The sequence below is a fragment of the Cyrtonyx montezumae genome, unplaced genomic scaffold (assembly GCF_038088225.1).
Source record: "Cyrtonyx montezumae isolate F1298 unplaced genomic scaffold, pur_monq_1.0 scaffold_17, whole genome shotgun sequence".
Lineage (NCBI taxonomy): Eukaryota > Metazoa > Chordata > Aves > Galliformes > Odontophoridae > Cyrtonyx > Cyrtonyx montezumae.
Genome location: NW_027071903.1, coordinates 35,831,763 through 35,852,504, shown reverse-complemented (window position 1 = coordinate 35,852,504; position 20,742 = coordinate 35,831,763). Strand labels below are relative to the sequence as shown.

General features: G+C 70.0%; 5 protein-coding genes across 5 annotated transcripts; 3 read left to right on the top strand and 2 right to left on the bottom strand.

The window, feature by feature from the left end:
- Positions 1–3,144: 3,144 nt before the first annotated feature.
- Positions 3,145–8,732, top strand: ANPEP (alanyl aminopeptidase, membrane). Its single transcript, XM_065734138.1, has 20 exons — positions 3,145–4,051; positions 4,247–4,389; positions 4,460–4,596; positions 4,673–4,799; positions 4,882–5,036; positions 5,108–5,221; positions 5,572–5,715; positions 5,810–5,875; positions 5,997–6,062; positions 6,215–6,387; positions 6,483–6,559; positions 6,650–6,783; positions 6,918–6,973; positions 7,051–7,198; positions 7,293–7,384; positions 7,468–7,578; positions 7,649–7,816; positions 7,896–8,036; positions 8,173–8,254; positions 8,379–8,732. Exons 1-20 carry the CDS (start codon positions 3,447–3,449, stop codon positions 8,535–8,537), a joined length of 2,898 nt encoding a protein of 965 aa, XP_065590210.1. The 5' UTR covers positions 3,145–3,446; the 3' UTR covers positions 8,538–8,732.
- Positions 8,733–9,284: 552 nt separating this feature from the next.
- LOC136047301 (mesoderm posterior protein 1-like) lies at positions 9,285–10,407 on the bottom strand. Its single transcript, XM_065734360.1, has 2 exons — positions 9,619–10,407; positions 9,285–9,407 (listed from the first exon to the last, which is right to left on the bottom strand). Exons 1-2 carry the CDS (start codon positions 10,405–10,407, stop codon positions 9,285–9,287), a joined length of 912 nt encoding a protein of 303 aa, XP_065590432.1.
- Positions 10,408–13,215: 2,808 nt separating this feature from the next.
- On the top strand, positions 13,216–14,618 carry LOC136047287 (mesoderm posterior protein 1-like). Its single transcript, XM_065734345.1, has 2 exons — positions 13,216–14,064; positions 14,438–14,618. Exons 1-2 carry the CDS (start codon positions 13,216–13,218, stop codon positions 14,498–14,500), a joined length of 912 nt encoding a protein of 303 aa, XP_065590417.1. The 3' UTR covers positions 14,501–14,618.
- Positions 14,619–15,694: 1,076 nt separating this feature from the next.
- On the top strand, positions 15,695–17,592 carry LOC136047116 (putative gonadotropin-releasing hormone II receptor). The gene is made up of 4 exons (XM_065734156.1): positions 15,695–15,734; positions 16,051–16,604; positions 16,817–17,021; positions 17,138–17,592. The coding sequence occupies exons 1-4, from the start codon at positions 15,695–15,697 to the stop codon at positions 17,590–17,592; spliced, it is 1,254 nt and encodes a 417-aa protein (XP_065590228.1).
- A 1,600-nt stretch (positions 17,593–19,192) lies between these two features.
- Positions 19,193–20,464, bottom strand: TMED3 (transmembrane p24 trafficking protein 3). Its single transcript, XM_065734344.1, has 3 exons — positions 20,302–20,464; positions 19,646–19,894; positions 19,193–19,452 (listed from the first exon to the last, which is right to left on the bottom strand). Exons 1-3 carry the CDS (start codon positions 20,461–20,463, stop codon positions 19,216–19,218), a joined length of 648 nt encoding a protein of 215 aa, XP_065590416.1. The 5' UTR covers position 20,464; the 3' UTR covers positions 19,193–19,215.
- Positions 20,465–20,742: the final 278 nt, after the last annotated feature.

Genomic DNA, 20,742 nt, shown 5'->3' with positions numbered 1-20,742 from the left:
GTGTGAGCTGCCGGGAGCGGGCTGGGAGCTGCCAGCGTGCCCTGCTGTGCCAGGAACACATGCATGGGAGCAGTGGGTGCGTTGTCCTCCGAATAAACCACTGTGTGAACCTGTCTGTGTGTGTGCTGCTGGGGTGGGGCTGTGGGTCTGGCCAGTGCGGTGCGAATGGGGCCGTGGGTGCCTCCTGGGGGGCTGGGGCAGTGTGCCTCTGGGCCGAGGTGCCTGCCGTCCTGCTCAGGTCATTGCCTCCTGCTAGGGTGTGGAAGCCCGTGACCTGCTGTCCTTGTCCCTGCCCAGTGCCCTGGGCCAGCAGCCAGTGAGCACAGGGCCGGGCAGCCCTAGCTCAGAGCGGAGGTGCCCCACGGCCCCTCCTGGCCACCAGCCTGCGGCGGGGGCCTCTTCCTGCGCCGTTTCCCTCCCGCCAGCTGCGCTCCCGCGGGCTCTGCCTCCACTTCCCCTGGCAGGGAAACAGTGACTCTGCTTGGAAGGAATTTTTCTGCTCTCCTCTCCCCACCACTTAACCCTTCCCCAGCTGGCCACCGGACCCCCAGCAGCGTGTGGGGTCACTGGGCTGAGCCCCCCCTTCACCGCTGCCAGCCCTCCTCCTCCTCCTCCTCCTGCTGCATGGCTGCCACGCGGTGGTGAGAGCTGCGAGCAGTGCAGAGAGCCGTGCTCAGGGCTGGGCTGGGCTCTGGTGGTTGTGGGGGTCTGAGGGGTCAGGACAGTGAGGGGCTCAGCTCCTGCCCAGGTCCGGTGCACAGGGGGGACTCCATGGGGCTGGGGGAGTCCCGGCTGCAGCGGCAGTGCCTGTGCTCCAGCACGGGGCTGCGGCGGTCGCTGGTGCGGGACGTGCCCGGCTGCTCGTGACCAGGAGACGTTCTGGCACCTCCGGTCCCGGCTGCATCCCCACCGCCTTTCCTGTGTCCCTCTGGAGCTGGGGAGCACGGAGCTGGGGAAGTCCCACTGCTGCTCCCTGCTGTGCCCTGACCTCAGCACGCACAGCACGGGGCAGAGCACGGGGCGGGCTGAGCCCACGGCCCCGGCCCCGCACCCGGGAGAGCTGCAGCGCTGAGCACGGCAGCGCGGGGACTGCGGGCACTGTGCCCCCCAGCGCCAGCTGCCTGCGCAGGGGAAGCAAGAGCCGGCGCTGGGTCCCGGCCTGGCGCTGCCGGGGGCCGCCCCGTCCCCTCCTGGGCTGTGTTTGTCACCCGCGCCTCTGCGGGCACCTGCACACGTCGCACCGCAGTGTTTGCCCTCCGCCTGCCAAGAGCCGGGCGAGGCCTGAGCTCACTCCCAGGGGAGAAACGCTCCGCCGCTGCTCCCTGGGACGCTGCACAGTGCTGCCAACCACGAATCTTACCCACACCCACCCGGCCCTGCAGGCTGCTTGCAGCTGGGGCAGGCGGTGCCAGATGGGACGCGGGGTGCGGGGAGGGGGGGTCGCGGGGTGCTGGGCAGCGGCTGAGCGCTGCGGCAGCCCCGAGCGGGGATGGTTTGCGGGGTGCCCGGGTGCTGGGGGAGCGCTGCCGGGTGGTGCTGCTGTCGAGTGCTGCCCTGTTCCCCCCCCTGCTGCCCTCGGGGTGAGTGTGCTGGTAAAGGTCGGTGCCGTCCGAGCGGAGCATCCCACGCCGGGCAGCGGTGCGTCCGGGATGTCCCCCCCGCCGGGACCCGGGCTGTCTGCCCCGTGCCGAGCCCCGGCCCTGCGCTGGGCACGCGGTGGCCGTTCCGGGACGCCCCCCCGCCCCCCACCCCCGCCGCGCCTCGCAGCCCTCCAGCCAGCAGCACAGGGGTTAAGGTGCCGAGCAGCGGTTCAGGTTACTTCCCGTGGAGCTCGGGGAGGAAACTTTCTTCCCGCTGTCGCCCGAGCTAACGGGACAGCGGTAGCGGAGCGGCGAGCGGCGGTCAGCGCACCCACGGGAGCCCCGGGGGCCGCGTCTCGGGGCGGTGAGTGGGGCACGGACGGGGCTCCGCGGGACGGGGGCTGCGGATGCACGGGGGGGCACGCAGCGCGGTGTGAGCGGGGGCTCCGGGAGGGGATACGGAGTGAAAGGGCGGCTCTGGAGAGCTATGGGGTGTGGGGGGGCCGTGGGGTGAGCCCCTACTTGCGCTCCCGGGGGCCGAAGATGTCACGTGGCAGTGGGGACGTGGGGCAGGAGGGGATGGGGAGAGCTGGCAGTGGTGAGAGGTGTGTGGGGTCGAGTGCCCTGAGCGCAGTGCTGGAGGTCCACGTGGGGGGCACAGCTGCACTGCCAGGCTCCAGGCGGCCCCCCCGGCCATGATTCGGGGCGCAGCAGTGGGGCTGGCGGGGCCGTGCGGGGCAGGGAATGGATGGGGAAGCGGTACTGCACCGCAGCCTCAGAGCGGTGCACCTGGGTGCTGCTGGGCACAGGGCACGGTGCTGGGCACTCCTGGGAGCCGCGGTGCCCCGGGGACACAGCTCAACCTCTGCCCGGCTTTGCCCTTTGCTCCTGTAGCACTGCCAGCAGTACCAGCCCAGATCACACTGCTGGAGGTATCAGATCTTGGGAAAATGAGTTTCTGTTCCCAGGGATAGGTGCACAGAATGTTTCCTCTTCCCCACCCCGCCCGCCATGGGGACTTTGCTCCTTTGTCTTTGGCTGTGCCCACAGGAGACGTGGGGGCTCGGCCTGGTGGGGCTGGGGCTGCTCTCCCATGTTGGCACGTGCACAGGGGAAGCGTGCCCTGCCCCACGTGCCACGTGCAGTGCATTGGGCCCAGTGCCTTTGCTCAGCTCCCAGCTGGGGGTGCAGACCAGGCCGAGCCCCCAGGACCACCAGCACTCTCCTGGCTGTGTTGTATGGGTCAGGACCCCCAGCTGAGGGAGCACACGGGCTGCTGGGCATGTACCAGCCTGTGCAGGGTTCCTGAGTGCTGGAGTTTGAACTCCCAGCTCACACCTGTCAGCACAACCATGGACTTTGAGAAGGCTGCAGGCTGGGTACTTCCCCCCCGGGCCCTGCGGACCCCCGGCCGTGGTGCCGTGCTCCCCCTGCGTGCACAGGGGGCTCTGGCTGTGCCCATGCTGGGGGCCCGCACCCACCCTGCCGCACTGCCTTCCCTACGCTGGGGCGGGGGCACGGCTGCTGGATGTGACCCCGCTCCGTCCCTCCTTTTGCAGGGCCACACTGCTGCCCTGGAGGGATGCCAGGAGTCTTGGCCCGAAGCCGTGCCCGCTCCCGTGCTGCCCATCCCCGGCGGTGCATTCCTGAGCTCCTGCATTGCCCCGGCGCTCGGGATTAGTGCCGCTGAGGGGTGGGGAGGCGGGCGGGAGGAAGGCTCATCGCAGGGGTCCGTCGCCACCCCGAGCCTCATGGTCGTTTAATCGTTCACCCATTAACTTGGACTAATAAACCCTGTGGGAGCGAGAGGCTAAAAGCCGTGCCAGCCCAGCGCAGCTCCTCCGCGCTCCGCTCCGCAGCCCCACCATGGCGGCCGGCTTCTTCATCAGCAAGAGCGTGGGCATCGTGGGCATCGTGCTGGCGCTGGGCGCCGCGGCCACCATCATCGCGCTGTCCGTGGTGTACGCGCAGGAGAAGAACAAATCCTCGGGAGGCAGCGGCGGCTCCGACCCCACCGTCACCACCACCGCCGCCGCCGCCAGCACCACGGCCGCCCCCGGCAACGCCTGGAACCGCTGGCGGCTGCCGACGGCGCTGAAGCCGGAGAGCTACGAGGTGACGCTGCAGCCCTTCCTGACGCCCGACGCCAACAACATGTACATCTTCAAGGGCAGCAGCAACGTGGTCTTCATCTGCGAGGAAGCCACGGACCTCATCCTGATCCACAGCAACAAGCTGAACTACACGCTGCAGGACGGCTTCCACGCCTCGCTGCACGCCGTGGACGGCCCCGCGCCGCCCGCCATCGTCAGCACGTGGCTGGAGAGCAGCACGCAGTACCTGGTGGTGCAGCTGAGCGCTCCGCTGCAGCACGGACAGCGCTACCGCCTCTACAGCAACTTCACCGGGGAGCTGGCCGACGACCTGGCCGGCTTCTACCGCAGCGAGTACACCGAGGGCAACGTCACCAAGTAGGTGCCAAGACGGGCAGGGGGCACGGCGCTGCGGGAGCCGCTCTGTGAGCGCACGTTGCCGGTGCCCAGGTGCCCCCGTGAGCGGGCAGGGTGTAGGGTGAGCAGGGGGACGCTGGCTCCCCGTGGGCGGCAGTCCCTTGGCAGAGGGGACAGGGAGCCCGGGCGCCGCGGTGCTGAGGGGTTCGCTTGCAGGGTGGTGGCCACCACGCAGATGCAGGCCCCCGACGCCAGGAAAGCCTTCCCCTGCTTTGACGAGCCGGCCATGAAGGCCGTCTTCACGGTGACGATGATCCACCCCTCCGACCACAAGGCCATCTCCAACATGCCTGCCAACTGTGAGTGGGGCGGGGGGAGCCCTGCGCCGGGAGGTGGGCGGACGGCTGAGCCGGTCCCTGCTCCCCACAGACACCTACCAGGTGCAGATGGACGGGCAGAGCTGGAACGTCACCCAGTTCCTCCCCACGCCCAAGATGTCCACCTACCTGCTGGCCTTCATCGTCAGCCAGTTCGACTACGTAGAAGACAACAGCGGGAAGGTGCAGGTGAGCTGAGCAGCGTGCCCCGCGCTCTGGGCACAGCCCGGGCAGCAGCTGAGCCCGGCACCATCTCTCTTCTCAGATCCGCATCTGGGGCCGCCCCACAGCCATCGCTGAAGGGCAGGGCGAATACGCGCTCCAGAAGACCGGACTCATCCTCAGCTTCTTCGAGGGACACTACAACACAGCGTACCCGCTGCCCAAGTCCGGTGGGTGTGGGGCTGCGGGGCCGTGCTGCTGGAGGCCGCTCCGGCCGCGGCTGTGTGCCAGCGGTGCCTCTCCATCCCCCAGATCAGGTCGGCCTGCCTGATTTCAATGCGGGCGCCATGGAGAACTGGGGGCTGATCACCTACCGAGAGAATTCGCTGCTCTATGACAACGCCTACTCCTCCATCGGCAACAAGGAGCGAGTGCTGACCGTCATCGCCCATGAGCTGGCACACCAGGTACCCGCCGGGCCCCCGCTTGCCCCTGGAGCCGTGGTGCCCCACTGACGGCGTGCTCTGCTCCTCCGCAGTGGTTTGGGAACCTGGTGACTCTGCGGTGGTGGAACGACCTGTGGTTGAACGAGGGCTTTGCCTCCTACGTGGAGTACCTGGGTGCAGACTCGGTAGAGCCCACGTGGGACATTGTGAGTGCTGGCACCAGTGGCTGCGGGCATAGGGCATGCGTACAGGGTGTGGGGCATGCGTATGGGACTCGGGGCACGTGCAGAGGGCATAGAGCAGAGTTATAGGGTATAGGGAGGGAATACACTGCGTAGAGCACAGGTTTGGGATGTGGGGCCCATGTATGGGGCGTGGAGCATGGGTTTGGGGCATGAGGCTCATGCATGGGGCACGGGAGACAGGTATGTGGCACATGACGTGGGCACGGGGCATGGGTATGGGGTGAGGGCACGGGCACCCCCTGCTGCCCAGCACCCAGGTGCTGCCCTGCGGCACACAAGTGCTGCGCTGACGGCTGCGCCGACCCCTGCAGAAAGACCTGATGGTGCTGAATGAACTGTACACGGTGATGGCCACCGATGCCCTGACCACGTCCCACCCGCTCACCTTCCGGGAGGACGAGATCAACACCCCGGCGCAGATCAGCGAGGTCTTCGACAGCATCGCCTACAGCAAGGTGGGCGCGCCCTGCGGGTGTGGGGTGGGGAGCGCGGGGTCCCGGGCGGTCGCTGTGGGGCTGTGTGCTCAGATCCTCGCTGCTGACTCCGCAGGGAGCGTCGGTGCTGCGGATGCTCTCCGACTTCCTCACTGAAGATGTGTTCAAGAAGGGGCTGCAGGTGAGTTGGGGGCTGCTGGGCCGTGTCGCGGTGCAGGCGGCTGCGGCACGCGGTCCCTCCCCGGGGCTCCACGGGGGTCCTCTGCCCCTGCCCACCCAGCTCTGCCGCTGCTCTCCCGCAGTCCTATCTCCACACCTTTGCCTATGGAAACACCGTGTACACGGACCTGTGGCAGCACCTGCAGGAGGTACGAGCAGGGTGGGCCGCTCCCTGTGCCGCTCCCACCCACCCCGCCCCCCTCCAGCTCCGGTGGGCGCAGTCTCCCCTGGGCAAGGGGTGCTGTTCCCGCACGGGGCTGGGCCCCATAGCACCGGGGAACACTGCCACCACCTCTCACAGGCCGTCAACAACAACCACGTGCCGCTGCCCGGCTCCATCAGTGACATCATGGACCGCTGGACGCTGCAGATGGGATTCCCCTTGGTGACTGTCAACACACTCACCGGCAGCATCCAGCAGAGCCACTTCCTTCTGGACCCCAGCTCCACAGTGGAGAGACCTTCTGTGTTTAAGTGAGTGGGGGTGGGGTGACGGTGCTGTGGAGAATGGAGGGGATGGGGGGAGCGGGAAGAGATAGATGGCCATGGGGCTCCTGTCCCCTGCACAGCTACACCTGGATAGTCCCCATCACCTGGATGACGCCCAGCAGAACTGGGGACAGGTACTGGCTGGTGAACGTTGCAGGTATGGCACCAGGGGTCTGGGCTGGGGGCTCGCTGCCACCCCCTGCCCCTCTGGGTTTGGGGTAGGAGCGGACCCCCTCTGCCCCCACAGACACCAACAGCAACTTCAGCGTGGGCAGCTCCAGCTGGCTCCTGCTGAACCTCAACGTCAGCGGCTACTTCCGCGTCAACTACAACCAGGAGAACTGGGATCAGCTCCTGCAGCAGCTCTCCGACGACCACCAGGTACATGGCACTCCCATCCCCCGCGCCCCCCGCGCCCCCCGCGCCCCCCGCGCCCCCCGCGCCCCACGCGCCCCCCGCGCCCCCCGCGCCCCACGCTGGCACTGCCCTGCAGCACCGCCTCTGCTCTCGCCCAGGTCATCCCCGTCATCAACCGTGCGCAGATCATCGATGACGCCTTCAACCTGGCCAGGTGAGCGGTGCGTGGGGCAGCACGGGGGGGTGCGTGGTGCGCAGGGAGCTCCATGGCACCGCCTGCCCCCCGAGCAGGGCGCAGCAGGCCAGCGTGGTGCTGGCACTGAACACCACGCGCTTCCTGAGCGGGGAGACCGCGTACATGCCGTGGCAGGCAGCGCTCAGCAACCTGCAGTACTTCCAGCTGATGTTCGACCGCAGCGAGGTGTTCGGGGCCATGACGGTGAGCGCGGCCCCACGTGTGTGTGGGGGGGGGGTGGGTCGGGGCCCGGGGTGCTGCGGGGGCCGCGTGCTGACCCTGCCCGCCCTCCCTGCAGAAATACATCCAGAAGCAAGTGATGCCGCTCTTCGAGCACTACAAGAACGTCACCAACGACTGGACCACCATCCCCAGCAGCCTGATGGATCAGTGAGTGCCGCAGAGCCCCGGGCCGCCTGCTGCCCCGGGCACGGCGCGCCCCACCCCCACGGGCCGCCCTCCCTCCCCCCCAGGTACAACGAGGTGAACGCCATCAGCACCGCCTGCTCGTACGGCATCGCGGAGTGCCAGCAGCTGGCCAGCGCGCTCTTCCAGCAGTGGAAGCAGAACGTCAGCAGCAACCCGTGAGTGCGGCGGGGCCGCGGGCAGCCGGGCGCGGCGCGGGCTCCGTGCTGAGCCGTCTCTCCCCGACAGCATCGCCCCGAACCTGCGCTCCGCCATCTACTGCAGCGCGGTGGCCACGGGCGGCGAGGACGCGTGGGACTTCATGTGGGAGCGCTTCCTCGAGGCCCCCGTGGTGTCCGAGGCCGACAAGCTGCGCGCAGCCCTGGCCTGCAGCACGGAGACCTGGATCCTCCAGCGGTGGGTGCAGGGCGGGGGGGCTTGGGGGGGGCGCGGCTCTGCCCCCGCAGCCTCTCACCTCGCGGCTCCCCCCACACAGGTACCTGCAGTACTCCATTGACCCCACCAAGATCCGCAGGCAGGATGCCACCTCCACCATCAACAGCATCGCCAGCAACGTGGTGGGGCAGCCCCTGGCCTGGGACTTCATCCGCAGCAACTGGAGGACGCTTTTCAGCCAGTGAGTGCTGATCGGGGTGGGGGTCCGGGAACGGCAGCAGCTCGTGTGCCGGGGGGGGGGGGGACCCCGGGCGGCTCCAGCCCAGGGCAGCGCTGCGCCCCGCAGCCCCCGGCTCAGCACCTCTCCCCTCCCCCAGGTTCGGCGGCGGCTCCTTCTCCTTCTCGCGGCTGATTACGGCCGTCACCCAGCGCTTCAACACCGAGTTTGAGCTGCAGCAGGTGAGCCGGCACCCATCACCCCGTGCCCCTCCCGCTGAGCCCCGCTCGTGCCCGGCTCGGGGTGTTCGCTGCGGGGTTCCCGCGCCGCCCCAGCCCCTGTGTCCCCTCTCCCCCCCCCCCGCAGCTGGAGCAGTTCAAGGAGGACAACCAGGACATCGGCTTCGGCACGGCGACGCGCGCCCTGGAGCAGGCGCTGGAGCGCACGAGGACCAACATCAACTGGGTGAAGGAGAACAAGGACACCGTGCACGCGTGGTTCCGGAGCGAGACCGGCTCCAGCTAGCCGTGCTCCCCGCAGCCGGTCCGCCCGCTCCGGCCCCGCCCGGCCCGGCCCGGTCCGGCCCGGCTCAGCCCTTCGCTGCTCGGGACGGGGAACGCGCTGCCCCGCGCGAAGCCCGAATGATTGGGGGTGGGGGGAGGGAGGGGAGAAACGGGGCCGGGCACAGCGAGGGGGTTGTAAATAAAACGACGCACGGGAGCGTGGTGTGGCCGAGCGGGGCCGGGCAGGAAACGTCCGGAGCGGGGCGGACCCCGACGGTTCGGAGCCCGGTGCTAAGTGGCTCCGGGGGCTGCGCCGACGCCAGAGCGGCCCCTCCGTCTGACGGCTGCGTGTGAGCTCGGCCGCGGCGCTGCGGGGGACGGCACAGCCCCGACCCCAAACCCTCGTTGGCGCAGGAAGGAGGAGGGGCTCGGCGGGGGTCGGGCTCTGTCCCCTGGCGATCAGTGGGGCTGGGGCAGGTGGAGGGCTGGGGGGGCACGGAGGTGGGGTCCCTCTGTCACCCCGGCCCCGGGGTCGTCTCCGGGCTGTGGGACGCATCGGGACAGAGCCCCGAGTCTGGGGGCAGCACGTCGAGGTGTGTATGTGGGGATGGAGGCTGAGCGTCGCCCCTCCGCGGCCCCCCCACGGCCCCTTCCCACGTTGTGGGCCCCACAATAACGAGGCGAAGTGCAGCGGTGCAGGACAGCTTTAATGAGGAGCCCCCCCCCGGTGTCCCGCAGTGCCCCCCGGCACTGTCCCCGCTCTGCATCGTCAGCTGTGGGCGCCGCATCGGCTCCACCACCCCCAGCACCGCGTGGGGCTGCAGCCAGGCAGGACGGGGCTCCCGTGGGCGTCGGAGGAGACGAGCACGTCCAGGTCCAGGGGGCTGCCAATCTGCAGAAAGAGCTGTCAGGTGGCTGTGGGGGCAGAGCTGTGGCCCTGTGCATGTGTCCTGGGCTGGCTCTGCAGCTCTGTGTGCTTTGTGCTGTGCCCCTCACCCCATGCAGGCACCCCGGTCATGGCACAAGTGCCCCACAGCAGCATCCTCCATCCCACCCCACCCCATCCCAGGTGCTGCCGCCAGCCCGTGTGCACCCGTGCGTACCTGAGAGCCACATGTGGGGAGTCCTGGGTGCCCCATGGCCTTTGCTCTCAGCCCAGGGTGCAGGGAGGGGGCTGCGGGCTCCATGCAGCAGGAGGGGGCTGTCCCGGTGCCTGTGGCCGCTGCGCGTCTCCGGGGGGGCTCCAGCGGGGTCACTGCTCCGATGCTGCACAGTGCTGATGGTGAGGGCTGTGACACGGGGCCAGGCGTCCCGCGCAGCTCCGGGTGGGACTCCAGCACGGCGCCGTCAGAGAGTGACCCCCAGGTCCCCGTCCCCACATCCAGAGCCGCGTGCCGCTCTGGCGGGGTCCCCCAAGCCCCCGAGCCGGGGCACAGAGCATCCCGCGGGGCCGAGGGGCGCAGCCGGGGGCGCGGGGGCTGGCAGCAGCCCAGGCCCTGGGGGCAGAGCGGGCAGCGGCGGGGGGCCGTCCCCCGGCGCAGCAGCAGCACCTCCTCGCTGAGGCCCAGCAGCGCCGAGAGGTGCGCGATGTAGCGCGTGGCGAGGCGCAGGGTCTCGATCTTGGTGAGGCTCTGCCCGGCGGGCGCCAGCGCGGGCGGCAGGTAGTGCCGCAGCCGGAGCATGGCCTGCGCCAGCCGCCGCATCCGCAGCTTCTCCCTCTCGCTGGCGCTCTGCCGTGGGCCCCCGGCCCCCCCCGATCCCCTCCTGCCCGTCGGACCCCCGCACCGCCTCGGCACAGCCGCGCTGCTGGATCTGCAGAGCTCCCCAGGTGGGGTCAGAGCGGCGGCTGTTGGGGTCTGCAGGCTGTGGGGCGGCAGTGGGGACCCGGCCATGGTGGGGTCTGCTCTGGGGCTGTGCACGTCCAGGGGTCCTTGGGCAGCCCGGGCTTTATGTGGGCCCAAGGTGCGAGGTGACACCTCCGCGGCCACCTGGAGGTGTCAAAACCTACATGGTGTGGGCTGGGGCTGGGCCGGGAGCCTGGGAAAGCCGGACCCATTTGCGAAGGTGTCAGTTGTGACTCCTCCAGCCCTTAATTGGCACTGCCCGGTGCTGGGAAGTGTGCAGGGACCAATTCACACGCTCGTGAGAGATGCTAACGTGCCGACCAGCCCTGCCAGCACCCGCATGTGGCACGGCACTATGGGGCAGCGAGGCCTTGACCTTCCAGTGCCAGCATCCCTGCCATCCCCACACCACTCTGCCCCTTGCATGGCTGAGGGATGGGGGCCCTGAGTGTCTCTGCATCTGGTCACACTGCTTCTGTCCCCCGGACTCCACGGGATGTTGCTGTGCATCCCTGAGATGCTGCTGTGCCGCTGGGTGGTTGTGGACATGCGCTGGGTGGGCAGTGCTGCTTGCCTAGCTGCTGCAAAGCCCAGGCCCCAGCCCCAGGACGTGGGTAACACTGCAGTGAGCTGCCCTGGGGCACAGGTTCTGCCCACGTTCAGCAGCAGAACCGTGGGTGTGTGCAGGGGTGTGCCAGGATGGGATGGGAGCTGCAGCTGTGCTCAGGTTTGGGTCTGGGATCCTGGCCCCCGGATTCTATCCCTGCACCCTCACCGCTGTGCTCTGTGCTGTGCTCCATCAGCACAGCCTGGAGGGGCTGGGGGATCCCTGCTCCCCGATCGGGGGCTGCAGGCACAGCCCTGCGGGGGCTCTGACTCAGGCCCAGCACTTGTCTAAACACGGAGGGAGGTGGGAAGTGGCTGCCCAGCGGGGCCGCAAAACTCATTACCCGGGAGCTCGTCAGCTAATGAGACACAGGAGGGGGTCTGGGAACAGGGGGGAGCAGTGCCGGCACTGCGCAGGGGGATGTGAGGGGGAGGGCCGTGCCCGTGGGTGCAGAGCTCCCTCTGAGCACCCCGAGCTCCTCTCTGTGCTCCCAGCCTGGATCCTCCGCAGACCCCCGAGCCCCCACTGCAGCCCCAGCGCTGCGGGCTCAGAGTCGGCGTCAGGATCCCGAGCACAGCGCTGCAGTGCACTCAGAGCTCGGATGGGGCAGCGCAGGGGCACTTCAGCGGGGGCAGAGGAACAGCAGTGAACGCATCGGCATTTATCTGCTGCGTCTGTGGCATCCGCAGGGGGAAAAATGCCTCGTGGGACACGGCTGAGGCTGCGTTCGGGGCGGGCAGCCCGGAGCAGGGGGTGGGTGCTGGGGTGACCCCCTACAGCACTGCGCGCCCCAGGGTGTGCCTGGATTCAGCGGTGTGGGGCGCGATGTGAGCTCGGTGGGGCTGGGGCGTGGGCAGGGTTAGGGTTAGGGTTAATCGGCACTGCCGGGCGCCCGGGCACGGAGCGGCTTCCGAGGGACGGAGCCGCGGTGCTGGCACCGCCCAGCGTGGCAGAGAGTGCACGAGAGCCGTGGCCGCGCGGGCCGTGACCGTCGGGCAGGGCTGATGTCAGTGCCCCCGTGTCACATCACGCGCAGGGAAAACTGAATGACTTTCATGTGATCGGCGCTGATGAAGCGGTGGCTCACGCATCGCGGGCACCTCCCTGGGGAGCGGTGAGCCCCGTGAGCCCCGTGAGCCCCGTGAGCCCCGTGCCCGGTGCCCGGTGCCCCGTGCCCGGCTCTGATCCCGCGCAGCCCTGGTGCCTCGGGGGCTGTGCACGCCCCGCATCGGGCACTGTGCGGGGGCTGTCCCGGCGCACGGCCGCGCTGTGCCGCCGATGTGCGGGATGCTCTCCCCCCCTCCCCCCCGCCCCGGCCCTTCCTGGAGCTCTCTCGCTGATCTCTTTTCCTTTCCTCGCGGTGCCGGGTTTCCCTGGAAACATTTACACCCGCAGTGCGGGGCCTGGGAACGCGGCGGGGAGCCCCCTCCCAGCCCCCGCAGCGGGGACGGGGCTGTGCTCGCCGGGAGGGGCCGGGCTCTGCGGGGCTGTGCCGCCCGCGGGTGACGCTGCGGGGACTGGAGATTGGGATCGGGGCAATAGGATCGGAGCCGCTGCGGGGTCCGGGGGCGGGCAGGAGCCGGGGTGGGGGGCGGGCAGCGTGGGGGCCGTCTGTCACAGCAGTGGACTCCGGGCTCCGGGTGCAGGCAGAGCCGGACGGCTCCACAGGCGTCAGGGCTCATTAGTGCCACCGTGCGAAATGCCATCAGCAGGGCTGCAGGGGGGCCTGGGTAAGGCCCCCTCCCCAGGATGGGGACGGGGACGGGGGGAGGCACGGTGCTGGACTCACCCCAGCCCTGCAGGTCACGCTGGGGAGCAGGACGGGGTGGGACAGTGCAGCGCCGGGCTCTGGGACTGCCGGACTGGGGATGTGATGGGGACAGAGAAACGTGCCAGCCCCGCAGTGCCTGTAGCACGCGTTGCTCCGCGAGCTCGCAGCGCACAGCCTGCTCACCCCACCGCACACATCCCGCAGCAGACCCCACCGCAGCCCCCGCCTGCATCCCTGCCGGGGGGGCTCCCCCGGCCCCGTGCCCGCAGTGGTGCTGGGGTGCGGGGTGCCGGGGGGTGGGCGGCACGGAGCGGCCTCACACCACCCGAGTAAAAATCGTCACCCTCCTGTTCAAAGGGCGGCTGCCCTCGCCCCCCGCTTTGAAGTGCTGCCGACGCCGGCCATGGAGGTGCCACTTCACACCTCCGGGCCGGCATAAAGCCGGGGCTGCGGGGCCGGCGGCTCTCAGCCCTCAGCCATGGCGCACCCGGCAGCTCCCGGCCCCGCGCTCCGCACCGCATCGCCACCGCACGTCTGGGGCCACCCCGCCGTCCCCGAGCACGAGGGCTACAGCAGCAGCTCGCCCGCACCCTCGCCCGACTCCTGCGGCCTCTCGTCCCCCGCCCGGGCACCGCGCCGGGCTCCGACGGGCAGGAGGGGATCGGGGGGGGCCGGGGGCCCACGGCAGAGCGCCAGCGAGAGGGAGAAGCTGCGGATGCGGCGGCTGGCGCAGGCCATGCTCCGGCTGCGGCACTACCTGCCGCCCGCGCTGGCGCCCGCCGGGCAGAGCCTCACCAAGATCGAGACCCTGCGCCTCGCCACGCGCTACATCGCGCACCTCTCGGCGCTGCTGGGCCTCAGCGAGGAGGTGCTGCTGCTGCGCCGGGGGACGGCCCCCCGCCGCTGCCCGCTCTGCCCCCAGGGCCTGGGCTGCTGCCAGCCCCCGCGCCCCCGGCTGCGCCCCTCGGCCCCGCGGGATGCTCCGTGCCCCGGCTCGGGGGCTTGGGGGACCCCGCCAGAGCGGCACGCGGCTCTGGATGTGGGGACGGGGACCTGGGGGTCACTCTCTGACGGCGCCGTGCTGGAGTCCCACCCGGAGCTGCGCGGGGTTCCCGACATGGGGATGGGGCTCTGGTCATCGCCTTCCTACAGCCCCACCGCGGGGACCCCCCCGGAGCTGCACGGGGCCGTCGCCTCCAACGCGTCCTCCTGGCCATCCCCTCCTCACTGCACAGCGGCAGGGACCCCTCCAGACCCCCCCAGTGACCCCATCCTGGACGCGGGGCTGCTGCTGCCGGACTTTGTGGATGCAGGGATGGTCACCCAGGTACGTGCGTGGCCGTGGAGCTGAGCTGGTGATGTGGGGCTGGGCACGGTCTCTCTAGGGGGCTCAGAGTGCCCCTGGGGCGGTGTGGAGGCGGTGTTGGGGTTGCAGTGATGCGGTCTGGGATTGGGAGCGAAGAAAATCCCCCCCTCTACCTGCAGCACGTGCACGTGGGGTGGTGGAGCCTCCAGCGGCTCCCACTCTCCCTGATGCCTCCCTCCCTTTATCAGTTGGGCTCCCAGCACCTGGCACAGAGCCCTGCTGGTCCCGAGTGGGTGCCCTCCTGATGGAGGGCTCTGCCAGCCCCTAATGCTGCTGCCCCACACCCAGCCCTGCCCTGGCCGTGCTGTCCTCACCGACTCTCTCCCTCCCGCAGGATTTCTCAGCAGATCTGCTCTCTCTGCTGGAGGCTCTGCTCCCCCCACAGCCCCAGGACTGAGCTGCGCACCATTGGATGCCTGCGACTTGTGGGACCCATGGGGACACGTGTCCCCCCCTTGGACAGCTGGGAGGTGGTGAGGACGGGGAGCCCGGATCCGTGCTGGCTGTGACTGTACAAAATATACTGCGCCTGTACATAAATAAACCCTTTTGCCCACTCTGTGTATCACCACGTGGCCGTTCCTGCAGCAGCAGCTGGGCGCGGGATGGGTGCAACGCGGACGGTCACCGTGCTGGGGCTGAGAGGACGGCTGAGCTGGGAAGGCTGCACCAGGGCATCCCTCTGGGCACGGGCAGGGGCTGTGACACGGACCCCGGGCCCGCAGCGTGCAGCTGGGGACGGCATCTGGGAAAGCAATTGCCGGGAGGTATCAGGACAGACACCTCCAGCTCTGGGAATGGAGCTCACCAGCACTGCCCAGGAGCGGCTCAGTGACAGCTGAGCGACGGCCGCGCCCGGAGCCTGGGGGACCCCCACGCCGCAGGGTCAGCTGGGGACCGCGCCCCGCCGGGCTGGAGACCACGCGGGTCCCGGGCAGCGAGTGGGTGCGGGGCCGCAGGGGGTCCCCGCGGGGCGGGGGTCGAGCGGCGGCGCGGAGCCCCATCCCGGGACTGGCGGACAGATGCTAACGCGCTCCGGGGTGCCCGGGGCAGGGGGTCTGCAGGGCTAATGAGCCCCACTTATCTGTGAAACGACCGAGGCGACTTGCTAATGACGGTAATGCCCTCCGCCTGGGAGACGCGGCCTCTGAGATGCAAAAGAGCCACGTTCCCCTCCCCCAGCCGGCAGCCGCGGTCCCGGGGAGCAGCGGGAGGCGGACCTGCGGTCTCTGGGCCCCCGCAGCCGGTCCGCCCCAAAGCAGCGAGCGCCCCACGCCCGGCCCCGGGCACCGCGGGCATGTGGGGCTGGCGGCACGCCGCGTGCGTGTGCGCACATGTGTGTGTCCGTGTGCATGAGGCTCTCCGCGCTCATCTCTGCGTGGGTGATGCGGGGTAAAGGACGGAGTCGTTCCACGCAGGTTGGCTACGTCAAGGAGCAACCCGAGCTGCCAAGGGCATCCCGCGGGCGGCAGCTGCGGGGCGCTGGGGGGGGAGCGGAGGTGGCCGCAGGCGGCGGAGCGCTGCAGGGCCGGCCCCGCTGCCCCGCGTCCCGGCGGGCTGCAGCCGGAGCCGGAGCCGGAGCAGCCCCGCCATGGCCCGGCCGGGAACGGGGCAGGATGCCGCGGCTGCAGGTGAGGTGTGCGGGGAGGGCGGTGCGGGGCACGGCGCTGCGGGGTGCCTTGGTCCCTGAGCAGGGGGACCGCGAGGGGCGTTCTGGGGTGGGTGGGGGGGGGCAGCGCGGCAGCAGCGGCCTGGGGTGAGCGGGGAGCTAGGGAAGGCTGAGACCGCCTCCCCGCGCCTACCTGCGATGCCGCATTCCCATAGCTCTGCGGGGCGTGGGAGCTGCAGATGGGAATGCCGTGAGCTGGGGTGGGCTCAGTGGGTGGGCCGGCAGATCACGCCGTCCACTGAGCACCCCCAGCACCGCCCGTCTGCCCGTCGCGGCAGGGGGGGGCTGGCTGGACCCAGACCCCGCGATGGTGAACGTCAGCACGGACCCCTCCGGCGGCGCGTCCCACCCCAAGCGCGGCTGTGCCTGGAGCCCCCGCCCCGACGGCGCCGAGGAGCCGCCGCTGCTCCCCACCTTCTCTCCCGCGGCCCAGGCTCGCGTGGCCGCCACCTTCGTGCTCTTCGTGCTCTCGGCCGGCTGCAACGTGGCCGTGCTGCGGGCGGCGGGGGGCCGGGGGGGCGGCGGGCGCTCCCACATCCGCCTGCTGCTGCGGCACCTGGCCGCCGCCGACCTGCTGGTGACGGTGGTGGTGATGCCGCTGGACGCCGTCTGGAACATCACGCTGCAGTGGCGGGCGGGCGACCCGGCCTGCCGCGTCCTCATGTACCTGCGCCTGCTGGCCATGTACGCCTCCGCCTTCATCACCGTGGTCATCAGCCTGGACCGGCAGGCCGCCGTCCTGCGCCCGTTGGCCATCGCCCGCGCGCGCCGCAGGAACCGCGCCATGCTCCGCGCCGCGTGGGTGCTCAGCGCCGTGCTCGCTGTGCCGCAGGTGCCCGCGCAGCCCCGCGCACCCCACGCCCCTTCGGGACCCCTTCTCAGGGGCAGCAGTGCCGTGAGCGCTCCGTGCGGGGTCCAACCCCGCGGCTCCGGTGCTCTGCAGCCCCGGCCCCAGACCCCGGGCGCTGCCCTGGGGAGGTGCGGGGTGTCCCTCCCCTCCACAGCTGTGGGGCTCAGCCCCGTCCCCCCCTGCTCTGCTTCCAGCTGTTCCTGTTCCACACCGTCACCCTGCGCGCCCCGCACAACTTCACGCAGTGCACCACGCACGGCAGCTTCCCGCAGCCCTGGCACGAGACCCTCTACAACATGCTGAGCTTCGTCTGCCTCTTCCTGCTGCCGCTGCTCATCATGGTGTGCTGCTACGCACGCATCCTGCTCGAGATCTCCCGGCGCATGGGCTCCAGCCTCTGTGAGTGGGGCAGAGTGGGGTGGCACTGGGGGGGCCCCGCTCCCTGCTCGGGGTGCGATTCCCATCCTGCCCGCGTGGCTGAGCCCCCGCTCGCTGCTCCCACTCCCACGTTTCAGTCTCCTCCAGGGACGTGCCGCTGCGGTGCTCTGGGAGCAACATCCCCCGGGCACGGCTGCGCACGCTGAAGATGAGTGTGGTCATCGTGTCCTCCTTCATCCTCTGCTGGACCCCCTACTACCTGCTGGGGCTGTGGTACTGGTTCTGCCCACGGGCCGTGCAGCAGAAGGTCCCACCGTCCCTCTCCCACATCCTCTTCATCTTCGGCCTCTTCAACGCCTGCCTGGACCCCATCACCTACGGGCTCTTCACCATCCCCTCCCGGAGGTGCTGTGTCTGTCCCTGCGGGCACAGCCCTGAGCCGGAGCCGCCCTCCCCGGCCACGGGCTCCTTCCACTGCTCGGCCTCGTCCCTGCGGGGCAGGCAGGGTGCGGGGGGCACGGAAAGGTCACAGCCACCCATCGAGCTGGGGCCGCCCACTGGGGCTGGCTGCTGTCAGAGCAGTGCACTGTGAACTGGGGCAGCCTGATGCCATGAGGATGGCACAGAGCGCTCTGTGAGCAGCGAGGGCAAGCGGTGTGGGCTCCGCTGCTCCAAAATGCCTCTGGAAGTGGGAGAGCAGAGCTGCTCCTGCAGCCAGGCGGGTGTGAGCCACCCCCCTCTTCCCTCCCTGCACCCATTTATGTCACACGCTGGAGCACAAAGCAGCAATAAAGCATCCTTGTGCTCTGCCTGCACTGGGGCTGAGGATGGGCTGTGTAGGGTCCCCGGCCGCTGTCTCCAGGGCCTGGGCAGTGCTGCCATCCCTGCAGTGCTGCTGGGGGCTGCACAGCGCAGGGCTTGCGGTCCTGCTGGTCCTGAGCCAGCCCTGCACCCGCCCTCTGCTGGGAACGGGAGCTGAGCTGCTGCCGAAGGTCGTTGCGAGGTGTGGGAGCCTGGCAGCACTCAGCAGCACAGCAGTCCAAGGCCAGCGTGGCTGCTGGGGCCAGGGACGCAGCTCTGCTGCTCTGCTACTGTGGGGGCTGCAGCCCCGGGCCCCAGCGTGGGTTGTGTGTGGGGTCCCTGTGAGGGGGGGGAGAGGGCAGCGAGAGCCATTCCTCAATGGGGTTCCCCGGATCTGGCACATGGAGTTGTACCATAAGCCCGGATCCTGAAGCTGCTGCTGGTCCAGCCTGCACCTGGCACAGAGCGTGAGAGGGCAGTGGGGACTGGGGAGGAATTTGGAGCTGCCAAAATGCATTCCCTCGGACTGCAGCAGGAGCCTGGCACCGCACTGGAAGGGGCAGGGGTGGGATGGCCACAGCAAGCCCTGGGCAGCCATCCCTGTGCCCTGTTCTGCAGCAGGGCTGGACACAGCCCCGGGGTGGGCTGGGCTCTGAAGGCACTGCAAGAGCCCTACAATTGCTGCAGGGAGCTGAGGGCAGAGCGGCAGTCCCCGCAGCCTGGTGATGGAGGGGCTGAAGGACAGTGCTGATCCCACACCGAGGCAGCGTGGCGCGGCACCTGCAGAGGCAGCCATGCATGAGGAGCAGCGTTGCACTGGACCCCAGGAGGGCAGTGGCCATGCACAGGTGCTGACAGCACAGGGGGCTCTGGGGGCACGATGGGGTGGGAGCTGGCCGTGCTGTGCTGGGAGCGGGGCCCAATAACAGCAACAGGAACAGAGTCGTGTGGATTTATTGCGAAGTGGCAGAGTGGAAGGACAAAGCAGCGCTGCTGGAGCTGGCTGGGTGCTGCACACAGCTGCCCCCGGGGGCTGGGACACAGGGAAGGGGAAGGGGCTCTGGCACGGACTCAGGTAAGTACAAAAATATCTTCTGTGGAGTGTGCTGCCTACCCCCGTGGCCTAGGAAATGCTGCACGGGGAGAAGCAGGTGAAATAACCAAGCCGAGAACCCCCTGCTGAAACCCCACCTGCAGCCCACAGGCCCGGCACTGGTGGGGGCAGGTGACATCTGGGGGGGGGGGGGCTGCTGCTGGGGGGACAGGTGCAGGAATGCTGGCCCCTGGCTGCTGCTCTCTGCCTGGGTCAGCAGACCCGTGCTCCTGCTCCATCCCCAGCCACGCCCCCCCTGCAGCACCATGAGACCCCCCCGCCCCCTCCCCCCTGCAATTTGGGATGGGCGCGGCTCTGGCGTTAAGTGCCGCCTGCGCTGCTGCTCGGTCTCTTCTCGGTGAAGAAACTTTTGAGCAGCACCACTTGCCCAATGCTGACCACGAAGAGGATGACGGTTTCCCCGGCCGACCAGTACGACACGCGCCCGCTCAGCTCCTCGGCGCGGCTGCGGTCCTGTGCCTCCCGCAGGCGGTGCTGCGTCTGGGAATCGATCACCGCCTTCAGCGCCTCGTGGATGGTCACGCAGGCGGACTCCATCTGGGGGGACAGGCGGGGAGGGTCACCCGTGGGGCGGGGGGAGGGGCAGCGCAGCTGTGGAGCGCGGTGGGGCAGCAGGACACTCAGTGACGCTGTCACGCTGACCCAGCGCTGCACCTCTGCGCTCGGCAGAGGGGGAGGGAGAGAGCGCAGCGGTGCGGGGCCGTGAGGTGTGGGCACAGCAGGGACCCACCTGTGTCAGGGCGGTGACGCGGGTGCCCATGTCGGGCAGGATGGGCGGCTCGTCGCCCACCTGGAGGTTGAAGTAGACGGTTTTGTGGGAGAACGTGGAAAACTCGTTGCTGAAGCAGAAGGTGTAGATGCCCGTGAGCTCAGCGTGGTGCGGGAAGCTGTCGTACTGCTTCTTGGTCTCCCTGTAGATGGCGCGGCCGTTGGGGTCCTCGACGTAGCAGTCGACATCGTAGTGGCCCCCAGTGATCACCTGCACGGGGAGATGCGGGCAGCACCCGCTGGACCCTGACAGCACCACGGGCTGAGCAGCGCTGCCCCAGGAGGTGCCACGAGCACAGCCGTGCCCCGAGCAGCGTGGGCGCCGTGCCACTGCTGCCCACCACGGGCAGGGGCCAGGCTGGGGAGCCACGGGGAGGGGTTGCGGGGGGGACAGCCCCCAGCAGCGTGCCGGGAGGCTGCCGTGGCACATCCCAAGCGGCTCTGATGCGGGCACTGCTGGGAGTGAGTTTGGGAGCAGCTTCTGAGGCAGCACGGGGGGAGCAGGGGGTGCAGGGCTGAGGAGCGGGGGCTGCCCCGCTTGGGGCTCTGCGGGGCTGGGGGCCGCGGGTGGGGGCAGAGGTAGCGGAGCAGGGGGGCAGGGACGGGGCGGGGCCGAACCTGGTAGTCCAGCGTGAACTTGAGGCCGCGGTCCAGCTCCTGGTGGAAGCACTGCTTGTCGCTGTCGGGCAGCTCGAAAGTGAGCTCGGTGCCGCCCGCGCGCAGCGCGCCCAGCAGCAGAAGCAGCGCCCAGCCCCGCATCCTGCCCGCACCGCACCGCATCCACCCCGCTCCGCTCCGCTCGGCCCCGCCCGGCGCCGTCCCCCCGTGACGTGGCGGCACCGCGGCGCTTCCGGGCGGGGGCGGCCCCGCGCGGGGCCGTGGGACGGAGCGGGGCCGGGGCCGAGCGGTGTAAAACCGCCGTCCGTCACACGGCGTCAGCCCCGCACCGCGCACACGCGCGGCAATGGCCGCGCTGCGGCGCTGCCCCGCGTTCCCGCAGCGAGGTGCGCGTTCCCGCAGCGAGATGCGCGCTCACAGCCCCGCGCCGGGAGGGGCTGA

Excerpts from the sequence above, each read along its gene's own strand:
- TMED3 (XM_065734344.1), bottom strand. The coding sequence starts at position 20,463 with ATGCGGTGCGGTGCGGGCAGGATGCGGGGCTGGGCGCTGCTTCTGCTG. Across the intron at positions 19,895-20,301 it reads AGTTCACGCTGGACTACCAG|GTGATCACTGGGGGCCACTA; the intron begins GTTCGGCCCCGC and ends CTCCCCGTGCAG. Across the intron at positions 19,453-19,645 it reads GCGTCACCGCCCTGACACAG|ATGGAGTCCGCCTGCGTGAC; the intron begins GTGGGTCCCTGC and ends CTGTCCCCCCAG.
- LOC136047287 (XM_065734345.1), top strand. The coding sequence starts at position 13,216 with ATGGCGCACCCGGCAGCTCCCGGCCCCGCGCTCCGCACCGCATCGCCA. Across the intron at positions 14,065-14,437 it reads ATGCAGGGATGGTCACCCAG|GATTTCTCAGCAGATCTGCT; the intron begins GTACGTGCGTGG and ends TCCCTCCCGCAG.
- ANPEP (XM_065734138.1), top strand. The coding sequence starts at position 3,447 with ATGGCGGCCGGCTTCTTCATCAGCAAGAGCGTGGGCATCGTGGGCATC. Across the intron at positions 6,388-6,482 it reads GAGAGACCTTCTGTGTTTAA|CTACACCTGGATAGTCCCCA; the intron begins GTGAGTGGGGGT and ends TCCCCTGCACAG. Across the intron at positions 8,037-8,172 it reads TGGAGGACGCTTTTCAGCCA|GTTCGGCGGCGGCTCCTTCT; the intron begins GTGAGTGCTGAT and ends CCCCTCCCCCAG.
- LOC136047301 (XM_065734360.1), bottom strand. The coding sequence starts at position 10,407 with ATGGCCGGGTCCCCACTGCCGCCCCACAGCCTGCAGACCCCAACAGCC. Across the intron at positions 9,408-9,618 it reads TCCCCACATGTGGCTCTCAG|ATTGGCAGCCCCCTGGACCT; the intron begins GTACGCACGGGT and ends CTCTTTCTGCAG.
- LOC136047116 (XM_065734156.1), top strand. The coding sequence starts at position 15,695 with ATGGCCCGGCCGGGAACGGGGCAGGATGCCGCGGCTGCAG. Across the intron at positions 16,605-16,816 it reads CCGTGCTCGCTGTGCCGCAG|CTGTTCCTGTTCCACACCGT; the intron begins GTGCCCGCGCAG and ends CTCTGCTTCCAG. Across the intron at positions 17,022-17,137 it reads GCGCATGGGCTCCAGCCTCT|TCTCCTCCAGGGACGTGCCG; the intron begins GTGAGTGGGGCA and ends CCCACGTTTCAG.